Genomic DNA, 26,958 nt, shown 5'->3' with positions numbered 1-26,958 from the left:
ATATAGACTCCACATTGACTCAGTACCGGTACCCCCTGTATATAGCCTCCACATTGACTCAGTACCAGTACCCCCTGTATATAGCCTCCACATTGACTCTGTACCGGTACCCCCTGTATATAGCCTCCACATTGACTCAGTACCAGTACCCCCTGTATATAGCCTCCACATTGACTCAGTACCAGTACCCCCTGTATATAGCCTCCACATTGACTCCCCCTGTATATAGCCTCCACATTGACTCTGTACCAGTACCCCCTGTATATAGACTCCACATTGACTCTGTACCGGTACCCCCTGTATATAGCCTCCACATTGACTCTGTACCAGTACCCCCTGTATATAGACTCTACATTGACTCGGTACCGGTACCCCCTGTATATAGCCTCCACATTGACTCTGTACCGGTACCCCCTGTATATAGCCTCCACATTGACTCTGTACCGGTACCCCCTGTATATAGCCTCCACATTGACTCTGTACCGGTACCCCCTGTATATAGCCTCCACATTGACTCTGTACCGGTACCCCCTGTATATAGCCTCCACATTGACTCTGTACCGGTACCCCCTGTATATAGCCTCCACATTGACTCTGTACCGGTACCCCCTGTATATAGCCTCCACATTGACTCTGTACCGGTACCCCCTGTATATAGCCTCCACATTGACTCTGTACCGGTACCCCCTGTATATAGCCTCCACATTGACTCTGTACCTCCACATTGACTCTGTACCGGTAACCCCTGTATATAGCCTCCACATTGACTCTGTACCAGTACCCCCTGTATATAGCCTCCACATTGACTCTGTACCGGTACCCCCTGTATATAACCTCCACATTGACTCTGTACCAGTACCCCCTGTATATAGCCTCCACATTGACTCTGTACCGGTACCCCCTGTATATAGCCTCCACATTGACTCTGTACCAGTACCCCTGTATATAGCCTCCACATTGACTCTGTACCGGTACCCCTGTATATAACCTCCACATTGACTCTGTACCAGTACCCCTGTATATAGCCTCCACATTGACTCTGTACCGGTACCCCTGTATATAGCCTCCACATTGACTCTGTACCGGTACCCCCTGTATATAGCCTCCACATTGACTCAGTACCAGTACCCCTGTATATAGCCTCCACATTGACTCTGTACCGGTACCCCTGTATATAGCCTCCACATTGACTCAGTACCAGTACCCCTGTATATAGACTCCACATTGACTCAGTACCGGTACCCCTGTATATAGCCTCCACATTGACTCAGTACCAGTACCCCCTGTATATAGACTCCACATTGACTCAGTACCGGTACCCCTGTATATAGCCTCCACATTGACTCAGTACCAGTACCCCTGTATATAGACTCCACATTGACTCTGTACCGGTACCCCCTGTATATAGCCTCCACATTGACTCAGTACCGGTACCCCCTGTATATAGCCTCCACATTGACTCAGTACCAGTACCCCCTGTATATAGCCTCCACATTGACTCGGTACCGGTACCCCCTGTATATAGCCTCCACATTGACTCTGTACCAGTACCCCCTGTATATAGACTCCACATTGACTCTGTACCGGTACCCCCTGTATATAGCCTCCACATTGACTCTGTACCAGTACCCCCTGTATATAGACTCTACATTGACTCGGTACCGGTACCCCCTGTATATAGCCTCCACATTGACTCTGTACCGGTACCCCCTGTATATAGCCTCCACATTGACTCTGTACCAGTACCCCCTGTATATAGCCTCCACATTGACTCTGTACCGGTACCCCCTGTATATAACCTCCACATTGACTCTGTACCAGTACCCCCTGTATATAGCCTCCACATTGACTCTGTACCGGTACCCCCTGTATATAGCCTCCACATTGACTCTGTACCAGTACCCCCTGTATATAGCCTCCACATTGACTCTGTACCGGTACCCCCTGTATATAACCTCCACATTGACTCTGTACCAGTACCCCCTGTATATAGCCTCCACATTGACTCTGTACCGGTACCCCCTGTATATAGCCTCCACATTGACTCTGTACCGGTACCCCCTGTATATAGCCTCCACATTGACTCAGTACCAGTACCCCCTGTATATAGCCTCCACATTGACTCTGTACCGGTACCCCCTGTATATAGCCTCCACATTGACTCAGTACCAGTACCCCCTGTATATAGACTCCACATTGACTCAGTACCGGTACCCCCTGTATATAGCCTCCACATTGACTCAGTACCAGTACCCCCTGTATATAGACTCCACATTGACTCTGTACCGGTACCCCCTGTATATAGCCTCCACATTGACTCAGTACCAGTACCCCCTGTATATAGACTCCACATTGACTCAGTACCGGTACCCCCTGTATATAGCCTCCACATTGACTCAGTACCAGTACCCCCTGTATATAGCCTCCACATTGACTCGGTACCGGTACCCCCTGTATATAGCCTCCACATTGACTCTGTACCAGTACCCCCTGTATATAGACTCCACATTGACTCTGTACCGGTACCCCCTGTATATAGCCTCCACATTGACTCTGTACCAGTACCCCCTGTATATAGACTCTACATTGACTCGGTACCGGTACCCCCTGTATATAGCCTCCACATTGACTCAGTACCGGTACCCCCTGTATATAGCCTCCACATTGACTCTGTACCAGTACCCCCTGTATATAGACTCCACATTGACTCTGTACCAGTACCCCTGTATATAGCCTCCACATTGACTTTGTACCAGTACCCCCTGTATATAGCCTCCACATTGACTGTATATAGCCTCCACATTGACTCTGTACCGGTACCCCTGTATATAGTCTCCACATTGACTCTGTACCAGTACCCCCTGTATATAGCCTCCACATTGACTCTGTACCGGTACCCCCTGTATATAGTCTCCACATTGACTCTGTACCAGTACCCCTGTATATAGCCTCCACATTGAATCAGTACCCCCTGTATATAGCCTCCACATTGACTCTGTACCGGTACCCCCTGTATATAGTCTCCACATTGACTCTGTACCAGTACCCCCTGTATATAGCCTCCACATTGACTCAGTACCCCCTGTATATAGCCTCCACATTGACTCTGTACCGGTACCCCCTGTATATAGTCTCCACATTGACTCTGTACCAGTACCCCCTGTATATAGCCTCCACATTGACTCAGTACCCCCTGTATATAGCCTCCACATTGACTCTGTACCGGTACCCCCTGTATATAGCCTCCACATTGACTCAGTACCAGTACCCCCTGTATATAGACTCCACATTGACTCAGTACCGGTACCCCTGTATATAGCCTCCACATTGACTCAGTACCCCCTGTATATAGCCTCCACATTGACTCAGTACCCCCTGTATATAGTCTCCACATTGACTCAGTACCCCCTGTATATAGCCTCCACATTGACTCAGTACCCCCTGTATATAGTCTCCACATTGACTCAGTACCCCCTGTATATAGTCTCCACATTGACTCGGTACCGATACCCCCTGTATATAGCCTCCACATTGACTCTGTACCAGTACCCCCTGTATATAGTCTCCACATTGACTCTGTACCGGTACCCCCTGTATATAGACTCCACATTGACTCTGTACCAGTACCCCCTGTATATAGTCTCCACATTGACTCTGTACCAGTACCCCCTGTATATAGCCTCCACATTGACTCTGTACCAGTACCCCTGTATATAGTCTCCACATTGACTCTGTACCGGTACCCCTGTATATAGACTCCACATTGACTCTGTACCAGTACCCCCTGTATATAGTCTCCACATTGACTCTGTACCAGTACCCCCTGTATATAGTCTCCACATTGACTCGGTACCGATACCCCCTGTATATAGACTCCACATTGACTCTGTACCAGTACCCCCTGTATATAGCCTCCACATTGACTCTGTACCAGTACCCCCTGTATATAGTCTCCACATTGACTCTGTACCAGTACCCCCTGTATATAGCCTCCACATTGACTCTGTACCAGTACCCCTGTATATAGTCTCCACATTGACTCTGTACCAGTACCCCCTGTATATAGTCTCCACATTGACTCTGTACCAGTACCCCCTGTATATAGCCTCCACATTGACTCTGTACCAGTACCCCCTGTATATAGTCTCCACATTGACTCTGTACCGGTACCCCCTGTATATAGCCTCCACATTGACTCTGTACCGGTACCCCCTGTATATAGCCTCCACATTGACTCAGTACCAGTACCCCCTGTATATAGCCTCCACATTGACTCTGTACCGGTATACCCCCTGTATATAGCCTCCACATTGACTCAGTACCAGTACCCCTGTATATAGACTCCACATTGACTCAGTACCGGTACCCCTGTATATAGCCTCCACATTGACTCAGTACCAGTACCCCCTGTATATAGCCTCCACATTGACTCAGTACCGGTACCCCTGTATATAGCCTCCACATTGACTCAGTACCAGTACCCCTGTATATAGCTCCACATTGACTCTGTACCGGTACCCCCTGTATATAGCCTCCACATTGACTCAGTACCGGTACCCCCTGTATATAGCCTCCACATTGACTCAGTACCAGTACCCCCTGTATATAGCCTCCACATTGACTCTGTACCGGTACCCCCTGTATATAGCCTCCACATTGACTCTGTACCAGTACCCCCTGTATATAGACTCCACATTGACTCTGTACCGGTACCCCCTGTATATAGCCTCCACATTGACTCTGTACCAGTACCCCCTGTATATAGACTCTACATTGACTCGGTACCGGTACCCCCTGTATATAGCCTCCACATTGACTCTGTACCGGTACCCCCTGTATATAGCCTCCACATTGACTCTGTACCAGTACCCCCTGTATATAGCCTCCACATTGACTCTGTACCGGTACCCCCTGTATATAGCCTCCACATTGACTCTGTACCAGTACCCCCTGTATATAGACTCCACATTGACTCTGTACCGGTACCCCCTGTATATAGCCTCCACATTGACTCTGTACCAGTACCCCCTGTATATAGACTCTACATTGACTCGGTACCGGTACCCCCTGTATATAGCCTCCACATTGACTCAGTACCGGTACCCCCTGTATATAGCCTCCACATTGACTCTGTACCAGTACCCCCTGTATATAGACTCCACATTGACTCTGTACCAGTACCCCCTGTATATAGCCTCCACATTGACTTTGTACCAGTACCCCCTGTATATAGCCTCCACATTGACTCGGTACCGGTACCCCCTGTATATAGCCTCCACATTGACTCTGTACCGGTACCCCCTGTATATAGTCTCCACATTGACTCTGTACCAGTACCCCCTGTATATAGCCTCCACATTGACTCTGTACCGGTACCCCCTGTATATAGTCTCCACATTGACTCTGTACCAGTACCCCCTGTATATAGCCTCCACATTGAATCAGTACCCCCTGTATATAGCCTCCACATTGACTCTGTACCGGTACCCCCTGTATATAGTCTCCACATTGACTCTGTACCAGTACCCCCTGTATATAGCCTCCACATTGACTCAGTACCCCCTGTATATAGCCTCCACATTGACTCTGTACCGGTACCCCCTGTATATAGTCTCCACATTGACTCTGTACCAGTACCCCCTGTATATAGCCTCCACATTGACTCAGTACCCCCTGTATATAGCCTCCACATTGACTCTGTACCGGTACCCCCTGTATATAGCCTCCACATTGACTCAGTACCAGTACCCCCTGTATATAGACTCCACATTGACTCAGTACCGGTACCCCCTGTATATAGCCTCCACATTGACTCAGTACCCCCTGTATATAGCCTCCACATTGACTCAGTACCCCCTGTATATAGTCTCCACATTGACTCAGTACCCCCTGTATATAGCCTCCACATTGACTCAGTACCCCCTGTATATAGTCTCCACATTGACTCAGTACCCCCTGTATATAGTCTCCACATTGACTCGGTACCGATACCCCCTGTATATAGCCTCCACATTGACTCTGTACCAGTACCCCCTGTATATAGTCTCCACATTGACTCTGTACCGGTACCCCCTGTATATAGACTCCACATTGACTCTGTACCAGTACCCCCTGTATATAGTCTCCACATTGACTCTGTACCAGTACCCCCTGTATATAGCCTCCACATTGACTCTGTACCAGTACCCCCTGTATATAGTCTCCACATTGACTCTGTACCGGTACCCCCTGTATATAGACTCCACATTGACTCTGTACCAGTACCCCCTGTATATAGTCTCCACATTGACTCTGTACCAGTACCCCCTGTATATAGTCTCCACATTGACTCGGTACCGATACCCCCTGTATATAGACTCCACATTGACTCTGTACCAGTACCCCCTGTATATAGCCTCCACATTGACTCTGTACCAGTACCCCTGTATATAGTCTCCACATTGACTCTGTACCAGTACCCCTGTATATAGCCTCCACATTGACTCTGTACCAGTACCCCCTGTATATAGTCTCCACATTGACTCTGTACCAGTACCCCTGTATATAGTCTCCACATTGACTCTGTACCAGTACCCCTGTATATAGCCTCCACATTGACTCTGTACCAGTACCCCCTGTATATAGTCTCCACATTGACTCTGTACCGGTACCCCCTGTATATAGACTCCACATTGACTCTGTACCAGTACCCCCTGTATATAGTCTCCACATTGACTCTGTACCAGTACCCCCTGTATATAGTCTCCACATTGACTCGGTACCGATACCCCCTGTATATAGACTCCACATTGACTCTGTACCAGTACCCCTGTATATAGCCTCCACATTGACTCTGTACCAGTACCCCTGTATATAGTCTCCACATTGACTCTGTACCGGTACCCCCTGTATATAGACTCCACATTGACTCTGTACCAGTACCCCCTGTATATAGTCTCCACATTGACTCTGTACCAGTACCCCTGTATATAGTCTCCACATTGACTCTGTACCGATACCCCTGTATATAGTCTCCACATTGACTCTGTACCGGTACCCCTGTATATAGCCTCCACATTGACTCTGTACCAGTACCCCCTGTATATAGTCTCCACATTGACTCTGTACCAGTACCCCCTGTATATAGTCTCCACATTGACTCTGTACCGATACCCCTGTATATAGTCTCCACATTGACTCTGTACCGGTACCCCCTGTATATAGCCTCCACATTGACTCTGTACCAGTACCCCCTGTATATAGCCTCCACATTGACTCTGTACCGGTACCCCTGTATATAGCCTCCACATTGACTCTGTACCAGTACCCCTGTATATAGCCTCCACATTGACTCTGTACCGGTACCCCCTGTATATAGCCTCCACATTGACTCTGTACCAGTACCCCTGTATATAGCCTCCACATTGACTCTGTACCGGTACCCCTGTATATAGCCTCCACATTGACTCTGTACCAGTACCCCCTGTATATAGCCTCCACATTGACTCTGTACCGGTACCCCCTGTATATAGCCTCCACACTGACTCAGTACCAGTGCCCCCTGTATATAGCCTCCACATTGACTCTGTACCGGTACCCCCTGTATATAGCCTCCACATTGACTCTGTACCAGTACCCCCTGTATATAGCCTCCACATTGACTCTGTACCCATACCCCCTGTATATAGCCTCCACATTGACTCTGTACCCATACCCCCTGTATATAGCCTCCACATTGACTCAGTACCGGTACCCCCTGTATATAGCCTCCACATTGACTCTGTACCCATACCCCCTGTATATAGCCTCCACATTGACTCAGTACCGGTACCACCCTGTATATAGCCTCCACATTGACTCTGTACCCATACCCCCTGTATATAGCCTCCACATTGACTCAGTACCGGTATCCCCTGTATATAGCCTCCACATTGACTCAGTACCGGTACCCCCTGTATATAGTCTCATTACTAACCTGTACCCCTGCACATTGACTCTGTACCGGTACCCCCTGTATATAGCCTCCACATTGACTCTGTACCGGTACCCCCTGTATATAGACTCCACATTGACTCTGTACCGGTACCCCTGTATATAGTCTCCACATTGACTCTGTACCAGTACCCCCTGTATATAGTCTCCACATTGACTCTGTACCGGTACCCCCTGTATATAGCCTCCACATTGACTCAGTACCAGTACCCCCTGTATATAGTCTCCTCATTGACTCTGTACCGGTACCCCCTGTATATAGTCTCCACATTGACTCTGTACCGGTACCCCCTGTATATAGTCTCCACATTGACTCAGTACCGGTATCCCCTGTATATAGCCTCCACATTGACTCAGTACCGGTACCCCCTGTATATAGTCTCATTACTAACCTGTACCCCTGCACATTGACTCTGTACCGGTACCCCCTGTATATAGCCTCCACATTGACTCTGTACCAGTACCCCTGTATATAGACTCCACATTGACTCTGTACCGGTACCCCTGTATATAGTCTCCACATTGACTCTGTACCAGTACCCCCTGTATATAGTCTCCACATTGACTCTGTACCGGTACCCCTGTATATAGCCTCCACATTGACTCAGTACCAGTACCCCTGTATATAGTCTCCACATTGACTCTGTACCGGTACCCCTGTATATAGTCTCCACATTGACTCTGTACCGGTACCCCCTGTATATAGTCTCCACATTGACTCTGTACCGGTACCCCCTGTATATAGCCTCCACATTGACTCTGTACCAGTACCCCCTGTATATAGTCTCCTCATTGACTCTGTACCGGTACCCCCTGTATATAGTCTCCACATTGACTCTGTACCAGTACCCCTGTATATAGCCTCCACATTGACTCTGTACCGGTACCCCCTGTATATAGCCTCCACATTGACTCTGTACCGGTACCCCCTGTATATAGTCTCCACATTGACTCTGTACCGGTACCCCCTGTATATAGTCTCCACATTGACTCTGTACCGGTACCCCCTGTATATAGCCTCCACATTGACTCTGTACCGGTACCCCCTGTATATAGCCTCCACATTGACTCTATACCAGTACCCCCTGTATATAGCCTCCACATTGACTCTGTACCGGTACCCCCTGTATATAGCCTCCACATTGACTCTGTACCGGTACCCCTGTATATAGCCTCCACATTGACTCTGTACCCCCTGTATATAGCCTCCACATTGACTCTGTACCGGTACCCCCTGTATATAGCCTCCACATTGACTCTGTACCGGTACCCCCTGTATATAGCCTCCACATTGACTCTGTACCCCCTGTATATAGCCTCCACATTGACTCTGTACCGGTACCCCTGTATATAGCCTCCACATTGACTCTGTACCGGTACCCCCTGTATATAGTCTCCTCATTGACTCTGTACCGGTACCCCTGTATATAGTCTCCACATTGACTCTGTACCAGTACCCCTGTATATAGCCTCCACATTGACTCTGTACCGGTACCCCCTGTATATAACCTCCACATTGACTCTGTACCCGTACCCCTGTATATAGCCTCCACATTGACTCTGTACCGGTACCCCTGTATATAGCCACCACATTGACTCTGTACCGGTACCCTCTGTATATAGCCTCCACATTGACTCTATACCGGTACCCCTGTATATAGCCACCACATTGACTCTGTACCGGTACCCCTGTATATAGCCTCCACATTGACTCTGTACCGGTACCCCCTGTATATAACCTCCACATTGACTCTGTACCGGTACCCCTTGTATATAGCCTCCACATTGACTCTGTACCGGTACCCCTGTATATAGCCACCACATTGACTCTGTACCAGTACCCCCTGTATATAGCCTCCACATTGACTCTGTACCGGTACCCCCTGTATATAGCCTCCACATTGACTCAGTACCAGTACCCCCTGTATATAGCCTCCACATTGACTCTGTACCAGTACCCCCTGTATATAGTCTCCACATTGACTCTGTATCAGTACCCCCTGTATATAGTCTCCACATTGACTCTGTACCGATACCCCCTGTATATAGTCTCCACATTGACTCTGTACCGGTACCCCCTGTATATAGCCTCCACATTGACTCTGTACCAGTACCCCCTGTATATAGCCTCCACATTGACTCTGTACCGGTACCCCCTGTATATAGCCTCCACATTGACTCTGTACCGGTACCCCCTGTATATAGCCTCCACATTGACTCTGTACCGGTACCCCCTGTATATAGCCTCCACATTGACTCTGTACCGGTACCCCCTGTATATAGCCTCCACATTGACTCTGTACCGGTACCCCCTGTATATAGCCTCCACATTGACTCTGTACCGGTACCCCCTGTATATAGCCTCCACATTGACTCTGTACCGGTACCCCCTGTATATAGCCTCCACACTGACTCAGTACCAGTGCCCCCTGTATATAGCCTCCACATTGACTCTGTACCGGTACCCCCTGTATATAGCCTCCACATTGACTCTGTACCAGTACCCCCTGTATATAGCCTCCACATTGACTCTGTACCCATACCCCCTGTATATAGCCTCCACATTGACTCTGTACCCATACCCCCTGTATATAGCCTCCACATTGACTCAGTACCGGTACCCCCTGTATATAGCCTCCACATTGACTCTGTACCCATACCCCCTGTATATAGCCTCCACATTGACTCAGTACCGGTACCACCCTGTATATAGCCTCCACATTGACTCTGTACCCATACCCCCTGTATATAGCCTCCACATTGACTCAGTACCGGTATCCCCTGTATATAGCCTCCACATTGACTCAGTACCGGTACCCCCTGTATATAGTCTCATTACTAACCTGTACCCCTGCACATTGACTCTGTACCGGTACCCCCTGTATATAGCCTCCACATTGACTCTGTACCGGTACCCCCTGTATATAGACTCCACATTGACTCTGTACCGGTACCCCCTGTATATAGTCTCCACATTGACTCTGTACCGGTACCCCCTGTATATAGTCTCCACATTGACTCTGTACCGGTACCCCCTGTATATAGCCTCCACATTGACTCAGTACCAGTACCCCCTGTATATAGTCTCCTCATTGACTCTGTACCGGTACCCCCTGTATATAGTCTCCACATTGACTCTGTACCGGTACCCCCTGTATATAGTCTCCACATTGACTCAGTACCGGTATCCCCTGTATATAGCCTCCACATTGACTCAGTACCGGTACCCCCTGTATATAGTCTCATTACTAACCTGTACCCCTGCACATTGACTCTGTACCGGTACCCCCTGTATATAGCCTCCACATTGACTCTGTACCGGTACCCCCTGTATATAGACTCCACATTGACTCTGTACCGGTACCCCCTGTATATAGTCTCCACATTGACTCTGTACCGGTACCCCCTGTATATAGTCTCCACATTGACTCTGTACCGGTACCCCCTGTATATAGCCTCCACATTGACTCAGTACCAGTACCCCCTGTATATAGTCTCCTCATTGACTCTGTACCGGTACCCCCTGTATATAGTCTCCACATTGACTCTGTACCGGTACCCCCTGTATATAGTCTCCACATTGACTCTGTACCGGTACCCCCTGTATATAGCCTCCACATTGACTCTGTACCAGTACCCCCTGTATATAGTCTCCTCATTGACTCTGTACCGGTACCCCCTGTATATAGTCTCCACATTGACTCTGTACCGGTACCCCCTGTATATAGCCTCCACATTGACTCTGTACCGGTACCCCCTGTATATAGCCTCCACATTGACTCTGTACCGGTACCCCCTGTATATAGTCTCCACATTGACTCTGTACCGGTACCCCTGTATATAGTCTCCACATTGACTCTGTACCTCTGTACCACCCCTGTATATAGCCTCCACATTGACTCTGTACCGGTACCCCTGTATATAGCCTCCACATTGACTCTGTACCGGTACCCCCTGTATATAGCCTCCACATTGACTCTGTACCGGTACCCCCTGTATATAGCCTCCACATTGACTCTGTACCGGTACCCCTGTATATAGCCTCCACATTGACTCTGTACCCCCCTGTATATAGCCTCCACATTGACTCTGTACCGGTACCCCTGTATATAGCCTCCACATTGACTCTGTACCGGTACCCCTGTATATAGCCTCCACATTGACTCTGTACCCCCCTGTATATAGCCTCCACATTGACTCTGTACCGGTACCCCTGTATATAGCCTCCACATTGACTCTGTACCGGTACCCCTGTATATAGTCTCCACATTGACTCTGTACCGGTACCCCCTGTATATAGCCTCCACATTGACTCTGTACCAGTACCCCTGTATATAGCCTCCACATTGACTCTGTACCGGTACCCCTGTATATAGCCTCCACATTGACTCTGTACCGGTACCCCTGTATATAGCCTCCACATTGACTCTGTACCGGTACCCCCTGTATATAGCCTCCACATTGACTCTGTACCGGTACCCCTGTATATAGCCTCCACATTGACTCTGTACCGGTACCCCTGTATATAGCCTCCACATTGACTCTGTACCGGTACCCCCTGTATATAGCCTCCACATTGACTCTGTACCGGTACCCCTGTATATAGCCTCCACATTGACTCTGTACCGGTACCCCTGTATATAGCCTCCACATTGACTCTGTACCGGTACCCCCTGTATATAGCCTCCACATTGACTCTGTACCGTACCCCTGTATATAGCCTCCACATTGACTCTGTACCGGTACCCCTGTATATAGCCTCCACATTGACTCTGTACCGGTACCCCCTGTATATAGCCTCCACATTGACTCTGTACCGGTACCCCTGTATATAGCCTCCACATTGACTCTGTACCAGTACCCCCTGTATATAGCCTCCACATTGACTCTGTACCGGTACCCCTGTATATAGCCTCCACATTGACTCTGTACCAGTACCCCTGTATATAGCCTCCACATTGACTCTGTACCGGTACCCCTGTATATAGCCTCCACATTGACTCTGTACCGTACATAGCCTCCACCAGACCCCCTGTATATAGCCTCCACATTGACTCTGTACCAGTACCCCTGTATATAGCCTCCACATTGACTCTGTACCAGTACCCCTGTATATAGCCTCCACATTGACTCTGTACCAGTACCCCCTGTATATAACCTCCACATTGACTCTGTACCAGTACCCCTGTATATAGCCTCCACATTGACTCTGTACCAGTACCCCTGTATATAGCCTCCACATTGACTCTGTACCAGTACCCCTGTATATAGCCTCCACATTGACTCTGTACCAGTACCCCTGTATATAGCCTCCACATTGACTCTGTACCGGTACCCCCTGTATATAGCCTCCACATTGACTCAGTACCAGTACCCCCTGTATATAGCCTCCACATTGACTCTGTACCGGTACCCCCTGTATATAGCCTCCACATTGACTCAGTACCAGTACCCCCTGTATATAGCCTCCCCATTGACTCTGTACCGGTACCCCTGTATATAGCCTCCACATTGACTCTGTACCGGTACCCCCTGTATATAGCCTCCACATTGACTCTGTACCGGTACCCCCTGTATATAGCCTCCACACTGATTCAGTACCAGTGCCCCCTGTATATAGCCTCCACATTGACTCTGTACCGGTACCCCCTGTATATAGCCTCCACATTGACTCTGTACCAGTACCCCCTGTATATAGCCTCCACATTGACTCTGTACCCATACCCCCTGTATATAGCCTCCACATTGACTCTGTACCCATACCCCCTGTATATAGCCTCCACATTGACTCAGTACCGGTACCCCTGTATATAGCCTCCACATTGACTCTGTACCCATACCCCCTGTATATAGCCTCCACATTGACTCAGTACCGGTACCCCCTGTATATAGCCTCCACATTGACTCTGTACCCATACCCCCTGTATATAGCCTCCACATTGACTCAGTACCGGTATCCCCTGTATATAGCCTCCACATTGACTCAGTACCGGTACCCCCTGTATATAGTCTCATTACTAACCTGTACCCCTGCACATTGACTCTGTACCGGTACCCCTGTATATAGCCTCCACATTGACTCTGTACCGGTACCCCTGTATATAGACTCCACATTGACTCTGTACCGGTACCCCTGTATATAGTCTCCACATTGACTCTGTACCGGTACCCCCTGTATATAGTCTCCACATTGACTCTGTACCGGTACCCCTGTATATAGCCTCCACATTGACTCAGTACCAGTACCCCTGTATATAGTCTCCTCATTGACTCTGTACCGGTACCCCCTGTATATAGTCTCCACATTGACTCTGTACCGGTACCCCCTGTATATAGTCTCCACATTGACTCTGTACCGGTACCCCCTGTATATAGCCTCCACATTGACTCTGTACCAGTACCCCCTGTATATAGTCTCCTCATTGACTCTGTACCGGTACCCCCTGTATATAGTCTCCACATTGACTCTGTACCGGTACCCCTGTATATAGTCTCCACATTGACTCTGTACCGGTACCCCTGTATATAGCCTCCACATTGACTCTGTACCGGTACCCCTGTATATAGCCTCCACATTGACTCTGTACCCCCTGTATATAGCCTCCACATTGACTCTGTACCGGTACCCCTGTATATAGCCTCCACATTGACTCTGTACCGGTACCCCTGGATATAGCCTCCACATTGACTCTGTACCCCCTGTATATAGCCTCCACATTGACTCTGTACCGGTACCCCCTGTATATAGCCTCCACATTGACTCTATACCAGTACCCCTGTATATAGCCTCCACATTGACTCTGTACCGGTACCCCCTGTATATAGCCTCCACATTGACTCTGTACCGGTACCCCTGTATATAGCCTCCACATTGACTCTGTACCCCCTGTATATAGCCTCCACATTGACTCTGTACCGGTACCCCTGTATATAGCCTCCACATTGACTCTGTACCGGTACCCCTGTATATAGCCTCCACATTGACTCTGTACCCCCTGTATATAGCCTCCACATTGACTCTGTACCGGTACCCCTGTATATAGCCTCCACATTGACTCTGTACCGGTACCCCCTGTATATAGTCTCCACATTGACTCTGTACCGGTACCCCCTGTATATAGTCTCCACATTGACTCTGTACCGGTACCCCTGTATATAGCCTCCACATTGACTCTGTACCGGTACCCCTGTATATAACCTCCACATTGACTCTGTACCGGTACCCCCTGTATATAGCCTCCACATTGACTCTGTACCGGTACCCCCTGTATATAGCCACCACATTGACTCTGTACCGGTACCCCTGTATATAGCCTCCACATTGACTCTATACCGGTACCCCTGTATATAGCCACCACATTGACTCTGTACCAGTACCCCTGTATATAGCCTCCACATTGACTCTGTACCAGTACCCCTGTATATAGCCTCCACATTGACTCTGTACCGGTACCCCTGTATATAGCCTCCACATTGACTCTGTACCGGTACCCCCTGTATATAGCCACCACATTGACTCTGTACCGGTACCCCCTGTATATAGCCTCCACATTGACTCTGTACCGGTACCCCCTGTATATAGCCTCCACATTGACTCTGTACCGGTACCCCCTGTATATAGCCTCCACATTGACTCTGTACCGGTACCCCCTGTATATAGCCTCCACATTGACTCAGTACCAGTACCCCCTGTATATAGCCTCCACATTGACTCTGTACCAGTACCCCCTGTATATAGCCTCCACATTGACTCAGTACCAGTACCCCCTGTATATAGCCTCCACATTGACTCTGTACCGGTACCCCTGTATATAGCCTCCACATTGACTCAGTACCAGTACCCCCTGTATATAGCCTCCACATTGACTCAGTACCAGTACCCCCTGTATATAGCCTCCACATTGACTCAGTACCAGTACCCCTGTATATAGCCTCCACATTGACTCTGTACCAGTACCCCTGTATATAGCCTCCACATTGACTCAGTACCAGTACCCCTGTATATAGCCTCCACATTGACTCTGTACCAGTACCCCCTGTATATAGCCTCCACATTGACTCAGTACCAGTACCCCTGTATATAGCCTCCACATTGACTCAGTACCAGTACCCCCTGTATATAGACTCCACATTGACTCTGTACCAGTACCCCCTGTATATAGCATCCACATTGACTCTGTACATGGACCCCCTGTATATAGCCTCCACATTGACTCAGTACCAGTACCCCCTGTATATAGACTCCACATTGACTCTGTACCAGTACCCCCTGTATATAGACTCCACATTGACTCTGTACCAGTACCCCTGTATATAGCCTCCACATTGACTCTGTACCAGTACCCCCTGTATATAGACTCCACATTGACTCTGTACCAGTACCCCTGTATATAGACTCCACATTGACTCTGTACCAGTACCCCTGTATATAGACTCCACATTGACTCTGTACCAGTACCCCCTGTATATAGCCTCCACATTGACTCAGTACCAGTACCCCTGTATATAGACTCCACATTGACTCTGTACCAGTACCCCTGTATATAGACTCCACATTGACTCTGTACCAGTACCCCTGTATATAGACTCCATATTGACTCTGTACCAGTACCCCCTGTATATAGACTCCATATTGACTCTGTACCAGTACCCCCTGTATATAGACTCCATATTGACTCTGTACCAGTACCCCCTGTATATAGCCTCCACATTGACTCAGTACCGGTACACCCTGTATATAGCCTCCACATTGACTCAGTACCGGTACCCCCTGTATATAACCTCCACATTGACTCGGTACCAGTACCCCCTGTATATAACCTCCACATTGACTCGGTACCAGTACCCCCTGTATATAGCCTCCACATTGACTCGGTACCAGTACCCCCTGTATATAACCTCCACATTGACTCGGTACCAGTACCCCCTGTATATAACCTCCACATTGACTCGGTACCAGTACCCCCTGTATATAGCCTCCACATTGACTCAGTACCAGTACCCCCTGTATATAACCTCCACATTGACTCGGTACCAGTACCCCCTGTATATAGCCTCCACATTGACTCAGTACCGGTACCCCCTGTATATAACCTCCACATTGACTCGGTACCAGTACCCCCTGTATATAGCCTCCACATTGACTCAGTACCGGTACCCCCTGTATATAACCTCCACATTGACTCGGTACCAGTACCCCCTGTATATAGCCTCCACATTGACTCAGTACCGGTACCCCCTGTATATAACCTCCACATTGACTCGGTACCAGTACCCCCTGTATATAGCCTCCACATTGACTCAGTACCGGTACCCCCTGTATATAACCTCCACATTGACTCAGTACCGGTACCCCCTGTATATAACCTCCACATTGACTCAGTACCGGTACCCCCTGTATATAACCTCCACATTGACTCAGTACCGGTACCCCCTGTATATAGTCTCCACATTGACTCAGTACCGGTACCCCCTGTATATAACCTCCACATTGACTCAGTACCGGTACCCCCTGTATATAACCTCCACATTGACTCAGTACCGGTACCCCCTGTATATAATCTCCACATTGACTCAGTACCGGTACCCCCTGTATATAACCTCCACATTGACTCGGTACCAGTACCCCCTGTATATAGCCTCCACATTGACTCAGTACCGGTACCCCCTGTATATAACCTCCACATTGACTCGGTACCAGTACCCCCTGTATATAGCCTCCACATTGACTCAGTACCGGTACCCCCTGTATATAACCTCCACATTGACTCGGTACCAGTACCCCCTGTATATAGCCTCCACATTGACTCAGTACCGGTACCCCCTGTATATAACCTCCACATTGACTCGGTACCAGTACCCCCTGTATATAGCCTCCACATTGACTCAGTACCGGTACCCCCTGTATATAACCTCCACATTGACTCAGTACCGGTACCCCCTGTATATAACCTCCACATTGACTCAGTACCGGTACCCCCTGTATATAACCTCCACATTGACTCAGTACCGGTACCCCCTGTATATAACCTCCACATTGACTCAGTACCGGTACCCCCTGTATATAACCTCCACATTGACTCAGTACCGGTACCCCCTGTATATAGCCTCCACATTGACTCTGTACCAGTACCCCCTGTATATAGCCTCCACATTGACTCTGTACCAGTACCCCCTGTATATAGCCTCCACATTGACTCAGTACCGGTACCCCCTGTATATAACCTCCACATTGACTCTGTACCAGTACCCCCTGTATATAACCTCCACATTGACTCTATACCAGTACCCCCTGTATATAGCCTCCACATTGACTCTGTACCGGTACCCCCTGTATATAGCCTCCACATTGACTCTGTACCGGTACCCCCTGTATATAGCCTCCACATTGACTCTGTACCCCCTGTATATAGCCTCCACATTGACTCTGTACCGGTACCCCCTGTATATAGCCTCCACATTGACTCTGTACCGGTACCCCCTGTATATAGCCTCCACATTGACTCTGTACCCCCTGTATATAGCCTCCACATTGACTCTGTACCGGTACCCCCTGTATATAGCCTCCACATTGACTCTGTACCGGTACCCCCTGTATATAGTCTCCTCATTGACTCTGTACCGGTACCCCCTGTATATAGTCTCCACATTGACTCTGTACCGGTACCCCCTGTATATAGCCTCCACATTGACTCTGTACCGGTACCCCCTGTATATAACCTCCACATTGACTCTGTACCGGTACCCCTTGTATATAGCCTCCACATTGACTCTGTACCGGTACCCCCTGTATATAGCCACCACATTGACTCTGTACCGGTACCCCCTGTATATAGCCTCCACATTGACTCTATACCGGTACCCCCTGTATATAGCCACCACATTGACTCTGTACCGGTACCCCCTGTATATAGCCTCCACATTGACTCTGTACCGGTACCCCCTGTATATAACCTCCACATTGACTCTGTACCGGTACCCCTTGTATATAGCCTCCACATTGACTCTGTACCGGTACCCCCTGTATATAGCCACCACATTGACTCTGTACCGGTACCCCCTGTATATAGCCTCCACATTGACTCTGTACCGGTACCCCCTGTATATAGCCTCCACATTGACTCAGTACCAGTACCCCCTGTATATAGCCTCCACATTGACTCTGTACCGGTACCCCTGTATATAGCCTCCACATTGACTCAGTACCAGTACCCCTGTATATAGCCTCCACATTGACTCTGTACCAGTACCCCTGTATATAGCCTCCACATTGACTCAGTACCAGTACCCCTGTATATAGCCTCCACATTGACTCTGTACCGGTACCCCTGTATATAGCCTCCACATTGACTCAGTACCGGTACCCCCTGTATATAGCCTCCACATTGACTCAGTACCAGTACCCCCTGTATATAGCCTCCACATTGACTCAGTACCAGTACCCCCTGTATATAGCCTCCACATTGACTCTGTACCAGTACCCCCTGTATATAGCCTCCACATTGACTCAGTACCAGTACCCCCTGTATATAGCCTCCACATTGACTCTGTACCAGTACCCCTGTATATAGCCTCCACATTGACTCAGTACCAGTACCCCTGTATATAGCCTCCACATTGACTCAGTACCAGTACCCCCTGTATATAGACTCCACATTGACTCTGTACCAGTACCCCTGTATATAGCCTCCACATTGACTCTGTACCAGTACCCCTGTATATAGCCTCCACATTGACTCAGTACCAGTACCCCCTGTATATAGACTCCACATTGACTCTGTACCAGTACCCCCTGTATATAGACTCCACATTGACTCTGTACCAGTACCCCTGTATATAGCCTCCACATTGACTCTGTACCAGTACCCCTGTATATAGACTCCACATTGACTCTGTACCAGTACCCCCTGTATATAGACTCCACATTGACGCTGTACCAGTACCCCCTGTATATAGACTCCACATTGACTCTGTACCAGTACCCCCTGTATATAGCCTCCACATTGACTCAGTACCAGTACCCCCTGTATATAGACTCCACATTGACTCTGTACCAGTACCCCCTGTATATAGACTCCACATTGACTCTGTACCAGTACCCCCTGTATATAGACTCCATATTGACTCTGTACCAGTACCCCCTGTATATAGACTCCATATTGACTCTGTACCAGTACCCCCTGTATATAGACTCCATATTGACTCTGTACCAGTACCCCCTGTATATAGCCTCCACATTGACTCAGTACCGGTACACCCTGTATATAGCCTCCACATTGACTCAGTACCGGTACCCCCTGTATATAACCTCCACATTGACTCGGTACCAGTACCCCCTGTATATAACCTCCACATTGACTCGGTACCAGTACCCCCTGTATATAGCCTCCACATTGACTCGGTACCAGTACCCCCTGTATATAACCTCCACATTGACTCGGTACCAGTACCCCCTGTATATAACCTCCACATTGACTCGGTACCAGTACCCCCTGTATATAGCCTCCACATTGACTCAGTACCAGTACCCCCTGTATATAACCTCCACATTGACTCGGTACCAGTACCCCTGTATATAGCCTCCACATTGACTCAGTACCGGTACCCCCTGTATATAACCTCCACATTGACTCGGTACCAGTACCCCTGTATATAGCCTCCACATTGACTCAGTACCGGTACCCCCTGTATATAACCTCCACATTGACTCGGTACCAGTACCCCTGTATATAGCCTCCACATTGACTCAGTACCGGTACCCCCTGTATATAACCTCCACATTGACTCGGTACCAGTACCCCCTGTATATAGCCTCCACATTGACTCAGTACCGGTACCCCCTGTATATAACCTCCACATTGACTCAGTACCGGTACCCCCTGTATATAACCTCCACATTGACTCAGTACCGGTACCCCCTGTATATAACCTCCACATTGACTCAGTACCAGTACCCCCTGTATATAGACTCCACATTGACTCTGTACCAGTACCCCCTGTATATAGACTCCACATTGACGCTGTACCAGTACCCCCTGTATATAGACTCCACATTGACTCTGTACCAGTACCCCCTGTATATAGCCTCCACATTGACTCAGTACCAGTACCCCCTGTATATAGACTCCACATTGACTCTGTACCAGTACCCCCTGTATATAGACTCCACATTGACTCTGTACCAGTACCCCCTGTATATAGACTCCATATTGACTCTGTACCAGTACCCCCTGTATATAGACTCCATATTGACTCTGTACCAGTACCCCCTACCAGTACCCCCTGTATATAGCCTCCACATTGACTCAGTACCGGTACACCCTGTATATAGCCTCCACATTGACTCAGTACCGGTACCCCCTGTATATAACCTCCACATTGACTCGGTACCAGTACCCCCTGTATATAACCTCCACATTGACTCGGTACCAGTACCCCCTGTATATAGCCTCCACATTGACTCGGTACCAGTACCCCCTGTATATAACCTCCACATTGACTCGGTACCAGTACCCCTGTATATAACCTCCACATTGACTCGGTACCAGTACCCCTGTATATAGCCTCCACATTGACTCAGTACCAGTACCCCTGTATATAACCTCCACATTGACTCGGTACCAGTACCCCTGTATATAGCCTCCACATTGACTCAGTACCGGTACCCCCTGTATATAACCTCCACATTGACTCGGTACCAGTACCCCTGTATATAGCCTCCACATTGACTCAGTACCGGTACCCCCTGTATATAACCTCCACATTGACTCGGTACCAGTACCCCTGTATATAGCCTCCACATTGACTCAGTACCGGTACCCCTGTATATAACCTCCACATTGACTCGGTACCAGTACCCCTGTATATAGCCTCCACATTGACTCAGTACCGGTACCCCCTGTATATAACCTCCACATTGACCAGTACCCCCCTGTATATAACCTCCACATTGACTCAGTACCGGTACCCCCTGTATATAACCTCCACATTGACTCAGTACCGGTACCCCCTGTATATAGTCTCCACATTGACTCAGTACCGGTACCCCTGTATATAACCTCCACATTGACTCAGTACCGGTACCCCCTGTATATAACCTCCACATTGACTCAGTACCGGTACCCCTGTATATAATCTCCACATTGACTCAGTACCGGTACCCCTGTATATAACCTCCACATTGACTCGGTACCAGTACCCCCTGTATATAGCCTCCACATTGACTCAGTACCGGTACCCCCTGTATATAACCTCCACATTGACTCGGTACCAGTACCCCCTGTATATAGCCTCCACATTGACTCAGTACCGGTACCCCCTGTATATAACCTCCACATTGACTCGGTACCAGTACCCCCTGTATATAGCCTCCACATTGACTCAGTACCGGTACCCCCTGTATATAACCTCCACATTGACTCGGTACCAGTACCCCTGTATATAGCCTCCACATTGACTCAGTACCGTACCCCACATTGACTCAGTATATAATAACCTCCACATTGACTCAGTACCGGTACCCCTGTATATAACCTCCACATTGACTCAGTACCGGTACCCCCTGTATATAACCTCCACATTGACTCAGTACCGGTACCCCCTGTATATAACCTCCACATTGACTCAGTACCGGTACCCCCTGTATATAACCTCCACATTGACTCTGTACCGGTACCCCCTGTATATAGCCTCCACATTGACTCTGTACCAGTACCCCCTGTATATAGCCTCCACATTGACTCTGTACCAGTACCCCCTGTATATAGCCTCCACATTGACTCAGTACCGGTACCCCCTGTATATAACCTCCACATTGACTCTGTACCAGTACCCCCTGTATATAACCTCCACATTGACTCTATACCAGTACCCCCTGTATATAGCCTCGTTATTGTTATTTTATTGTGTTACTTTTTATTATTTTAGATTTTAGTTCCTTTGGTAAATATTTTCTAAACTCTTTCTTGAACCTCATAGTTTGTTAAAGGGCTGTAAGGAAACACTTCCCTGTACGTGTATTTGTATGTGATAAATAAAGTTAGATTTGATTTGATTTGACATGTCAAACTTACTCCTTAGCCTGATGTGTCCCCGATTGCGTCAACGAATAGCTAGGTTTTTGCGTGACGCGACTGGTAAGACGCTTCGGGATAGCGTTCGCGTGTGCTAGCAAGGCAGCGGTCCTGTGTTTGAGCCTCGGTGTGAGCCGAATCAGGAGAAAGTGCAACTCGCTAAGCGAGCAGCGTGACGTCATTTCCATACACACACACCTGCCCTGGTCGATGTAGTCCACAGCCAGTGTACTGATGATGAAGAGGAAGAGCACTGAGATGAACATGTGGTAGATGGTCCGAATGTGGTTGATCTCAAACAGATCACTGTGGAGGAACACACAGGATTAATCTCACTATCATATACAGTATTACATTGTTCTGACAGGATTCATCTCACTATCATATACAGTATTACATTATTCTGACAGGATTCATCTCAAACAGCTCAAACACAGGACTCTAGACATGAAATGAATGTTTTGCCCAGTAGAGAAGATGTACGACACAATTGATTGATACAATGGTGTTGCATGATAGCACAATATTGTGTCATGTGGACAGTACATTCTCTCTAGTGGAAAGTGTACAAAACATTAAGTTCATTTCTAGTGTCCTGTGTTTGTTTGTTTGTTTGTTTGTTTGAGATGAATCTCATCATATAATGGTGTTGCATGATAGATAAGCTTACCTGGAGTACACACTCTAGAGGTACAATAAACTAATTCACAATGACAAGGTCAAGAGGATTCACATGTAAATACATGATGTTCCTATATTATAATATATCTAATGGATCAGGTTCAGTTTAAGGCCACTCATAATAGAATAAAATGAACTAACTCCAGAATGGAGCGTCTGTTTAAATAAAATGAACTAACTGTAGAATGGAGCGTCTGTTTAAATAAAATGAACTACTTCTAGAATGGAGCGTCTGTTTAAATAAAATGAACTACTTCTAGAATGGAGCGTCTGTTTAAATAAATAAAATGAACTAACTCTAGAATGGAGCGTCTGTTTAAATAAATAAAATGAACTAACTCTAGAATGGAGCGTCTGTTTAAATTAAATGAACTAACTCTAGAATGGAGCGTCTGTTTAAATTAAATGAACTAACTGTAGAATGGAGCGTCTGTTTAAATAAATAAAATGAACTAACTCTAGAATGGAGCGTCTGTTTAAATAAAATGAACTAACTCTAGAATGGAGCGTCTGTTTAAATAAAATGAACTAACTCTAGAATGGAGCGTCTGTTTAAATAAAATGAACTAACTCTAGAATGGAGCGTCTGTTTAAATAAAATGAACTAACTCTAGAATGGAGCGTCTGTTTAAATAAAATGAACTAACTCTAGAATGGAGCATCTGTTTAAATTAAATGAACTAACTCTAGAATGGAGTGTCTGTTTAAATAAATAAAATGAACTAACTCTAGAATGGAGCGTCTGTTTAAATAAAATGAACTAACTCTAGAATGGAGCGTCTGTTTAAATAAAATGAACTAACTCTAGAATGGAGCGTCTGTTTAAATAAATAAAATGAACTAACTCTAGAATGGAGCATCTGTTTAAATTAAATGAACTAACTCTAGAATGGAGTGTCTGTTTAAATAAATAAAATGAACTAACTCTAGAATGGAGCGTCTGTTTAAATAAAATGAACTAACTCTAGAATGGAGCGTCTGTTTAAATAAATAAAATGAACTAACTCTAGAATGGAGCGTCTGTTTAAATAAATAAAATGAACTAACTCTAGAATGGAGCGTCTGTTTAAATAAATAAAATGAACTAACTCTAGAATGGAGCGTCTGTTTAAATAAATAAAATGAACTAACTCTAGAATGGAGTGTCTGTTTAAATAAAATGAACTAACTCTAGAATGGAGCGTCTGTTTAAATAAAATGAACTAACTCTAGAATGGAGCGTCTGTTTAAATAAAATGAACTAACTCTAGAATGGAGCGTCTGTTTAAATAAAATGAACTAACTCTAGAATGGAGCGTCTGTTTAAATAAAATTAACTAACTCTAGAATGGAGCGTCTGTTTAAATAAAATGAACTAACTCTAGAATGGAGCGTCTGTTTAAATAAAATTAACTAACTCTAGAATGGAGCGTCTGTTTAAATAAAATTAACTAACTCTAGAATGGAGCGTCTGTTTAAATAAAATGAACTAACTCTAGAATGGAGTGTTTAAATAAAATGAACTGTTTAAATAAAATGAACTAACTCTAGAATGGAGCGTCTGTTTAAATAAAATGAACTAACTCTAGAATGGAGTGTCTGTTTAAATAAAATGAACTAACTCTAGAATGGAGCGTCTGTTTAAATAAAATGAACTAACTCTAGAATGGAGCGTCTGTTTAAATAAAATGAACTAACTCTAGAATGGAGCGTCTGTTTAAATAAATAAAATGAACTAACTCTAGAATGGAGCGTCTGTTTAAATAAAATGAACTAACTCTAGAATGGAGCGTCTGTTTAAATAAAATGAACTAACTCTAGAATGGAGCGTCTGTTTAAATAAAATGAACTAACTCTAGAATGGAGCGTCTGTTTAAATAAAATGAACTAACTCTAGAATGGAGCGTCTGTTTAAATAAAATGAACTAACTCTAGAATGGAGCGTCTGTTTAAATAAATAAAATGAACTAACTGTAGAATGGAGCATCTGTTTAAATAAATAAAATGAACTAACTGTAGAATGGAGCGTCTGTTTAAATAAATAAAATGAACTAACTCTAGAATGGAGCGTCTGTTTAAATAAATAAAATGAACTAACTCTAGAATGGAGCGTCTGTTTAAATAAAATGAACTAACTGTAGAATGGAGCGTCTGTTTAAATAAATAAAATGAACTAACTGTAGAATGGAGCGTCTGTTTAAATAAAATGAACTAACTGTAGAATGGAGCGTCTGTTTAAATAAAATGAACTAACTGTAGAATGGAGCGTCTGTTTAAATAAAATGAACTAACTCTAGAATGGAGCGTCTGTTTAAATAAAATGAACTAACTCTAGAATGGAGCGTCTGTTTAAATAAAATGAACTAACTCTAGAATGGAGCGTCTGTTTAAATAAAATGAACTAACTCTAGAATGGAGCGTCTGTTTAAATAAAATGAACTAACTCTAGAATGGAGCGTCTGTTTAAATAAAATTAACTAACTCTAGAATGGAGCGTCTGTTTAAATAAAATGAACTAACTCTAGAATGGAGCGTCTGTTTAAATAAATAAAATGAACTAACTCTAGAATGGAGCGTCTGTTTAAATAAAATGAACTAACTCTAGAATGGAGTGTCTGTTTAAATAAAATGAACTAACTCTAGAATGGAGCGTCTGTTTAAATAAAATGAACTAACTCTAGAATGGAGCGTCTGTTTAAATAAAATGAACTAACTCTAGAATGGAGCGTCTGTTTAAATAAAATGAACTAACTCTAGAATGGAGCGTCTGTTTAAATAAAATGAACTAACTCTAGAATGGAGCGTCTGTTTAAATAAAATGAACTAACTCTAGAATGGAGCGTCTGTTTAAATAAAATGAACTAACTCTAGAATGGAGCGTCTGTTTAAATAAAATGAACTAACTCTAGAATGGAGCGTCTGTTTAAATAAAATGAACTAACTCTAGAATGGAGCGTCTGTTTAAATAAAATGAACTAACTCTAGAATGGAGCGTCTGTTTAAATAAAAAAATGAACTAACTCTAGAATGGAGCGTCTGTTTAAATAAAATGAACTAACTCTAGAATGGAGCGTCTGTTTAAATAAAATGAACTAACTCTAGAATGGAGCGTCTGTTTAAATAAAATGAACTAACTCTAGAATGGAGCGTCTGTTTAAATAAAATGAACTAACTCTAGAATGGAGCGTCTGTTTAAATAAAATGAACTAACTCTAGAATGGAGCGTCTGTTTAAATAAATAAAATGAACTAACTGT

The 26,958-nt window shown here is 46.2% G+C and overlaps 1 protein-coding gene across 1 annotated transcript in view; it reads right to left on the bottom strand.

Moving 5' to 3' along the window:
• Positions 1–26,958, bottom strand: part of soat2 (sterol O-acyltransferase 2) — an 88,372-nt gene that overhangs the window by 43,491 nt on the left and 17,923 nt on the right. The window contains exon 6 of the mRNA XM_046312678.1: positions 23,241–23,348. Within this exon, the coding sequence (XP_046168634.1) occupies positions 23,241–23,348 (108 nt within the window). The remainder of the gene's footprint in view (positions 1–23,240; positions 23,349–26,958) is intronic.

The sequence above is a fragment of the Oncorhynchus gorbuscha genome, linkage group LG18 (assembly GCF_021184085.1).
Source record: "Oncorhynchus gorbuscha isolate QuinsamMale2020 ecotype Even-year linkage group LG18, OgorEven_v1.0, whole genome shotgun sequence".
Classification (NCBI taxonomy): Eukaryota; Metazoa; Chordata; class Actinopteri; order Salmoniformes; family Salmonidae; genus Oncorhynchus; species Oncorhynchus gorbuscha.
Note: the sequence above shows the minus strand (reverse complement) of the source record. Positions and strands in the feature narration are given on the sequence as shown.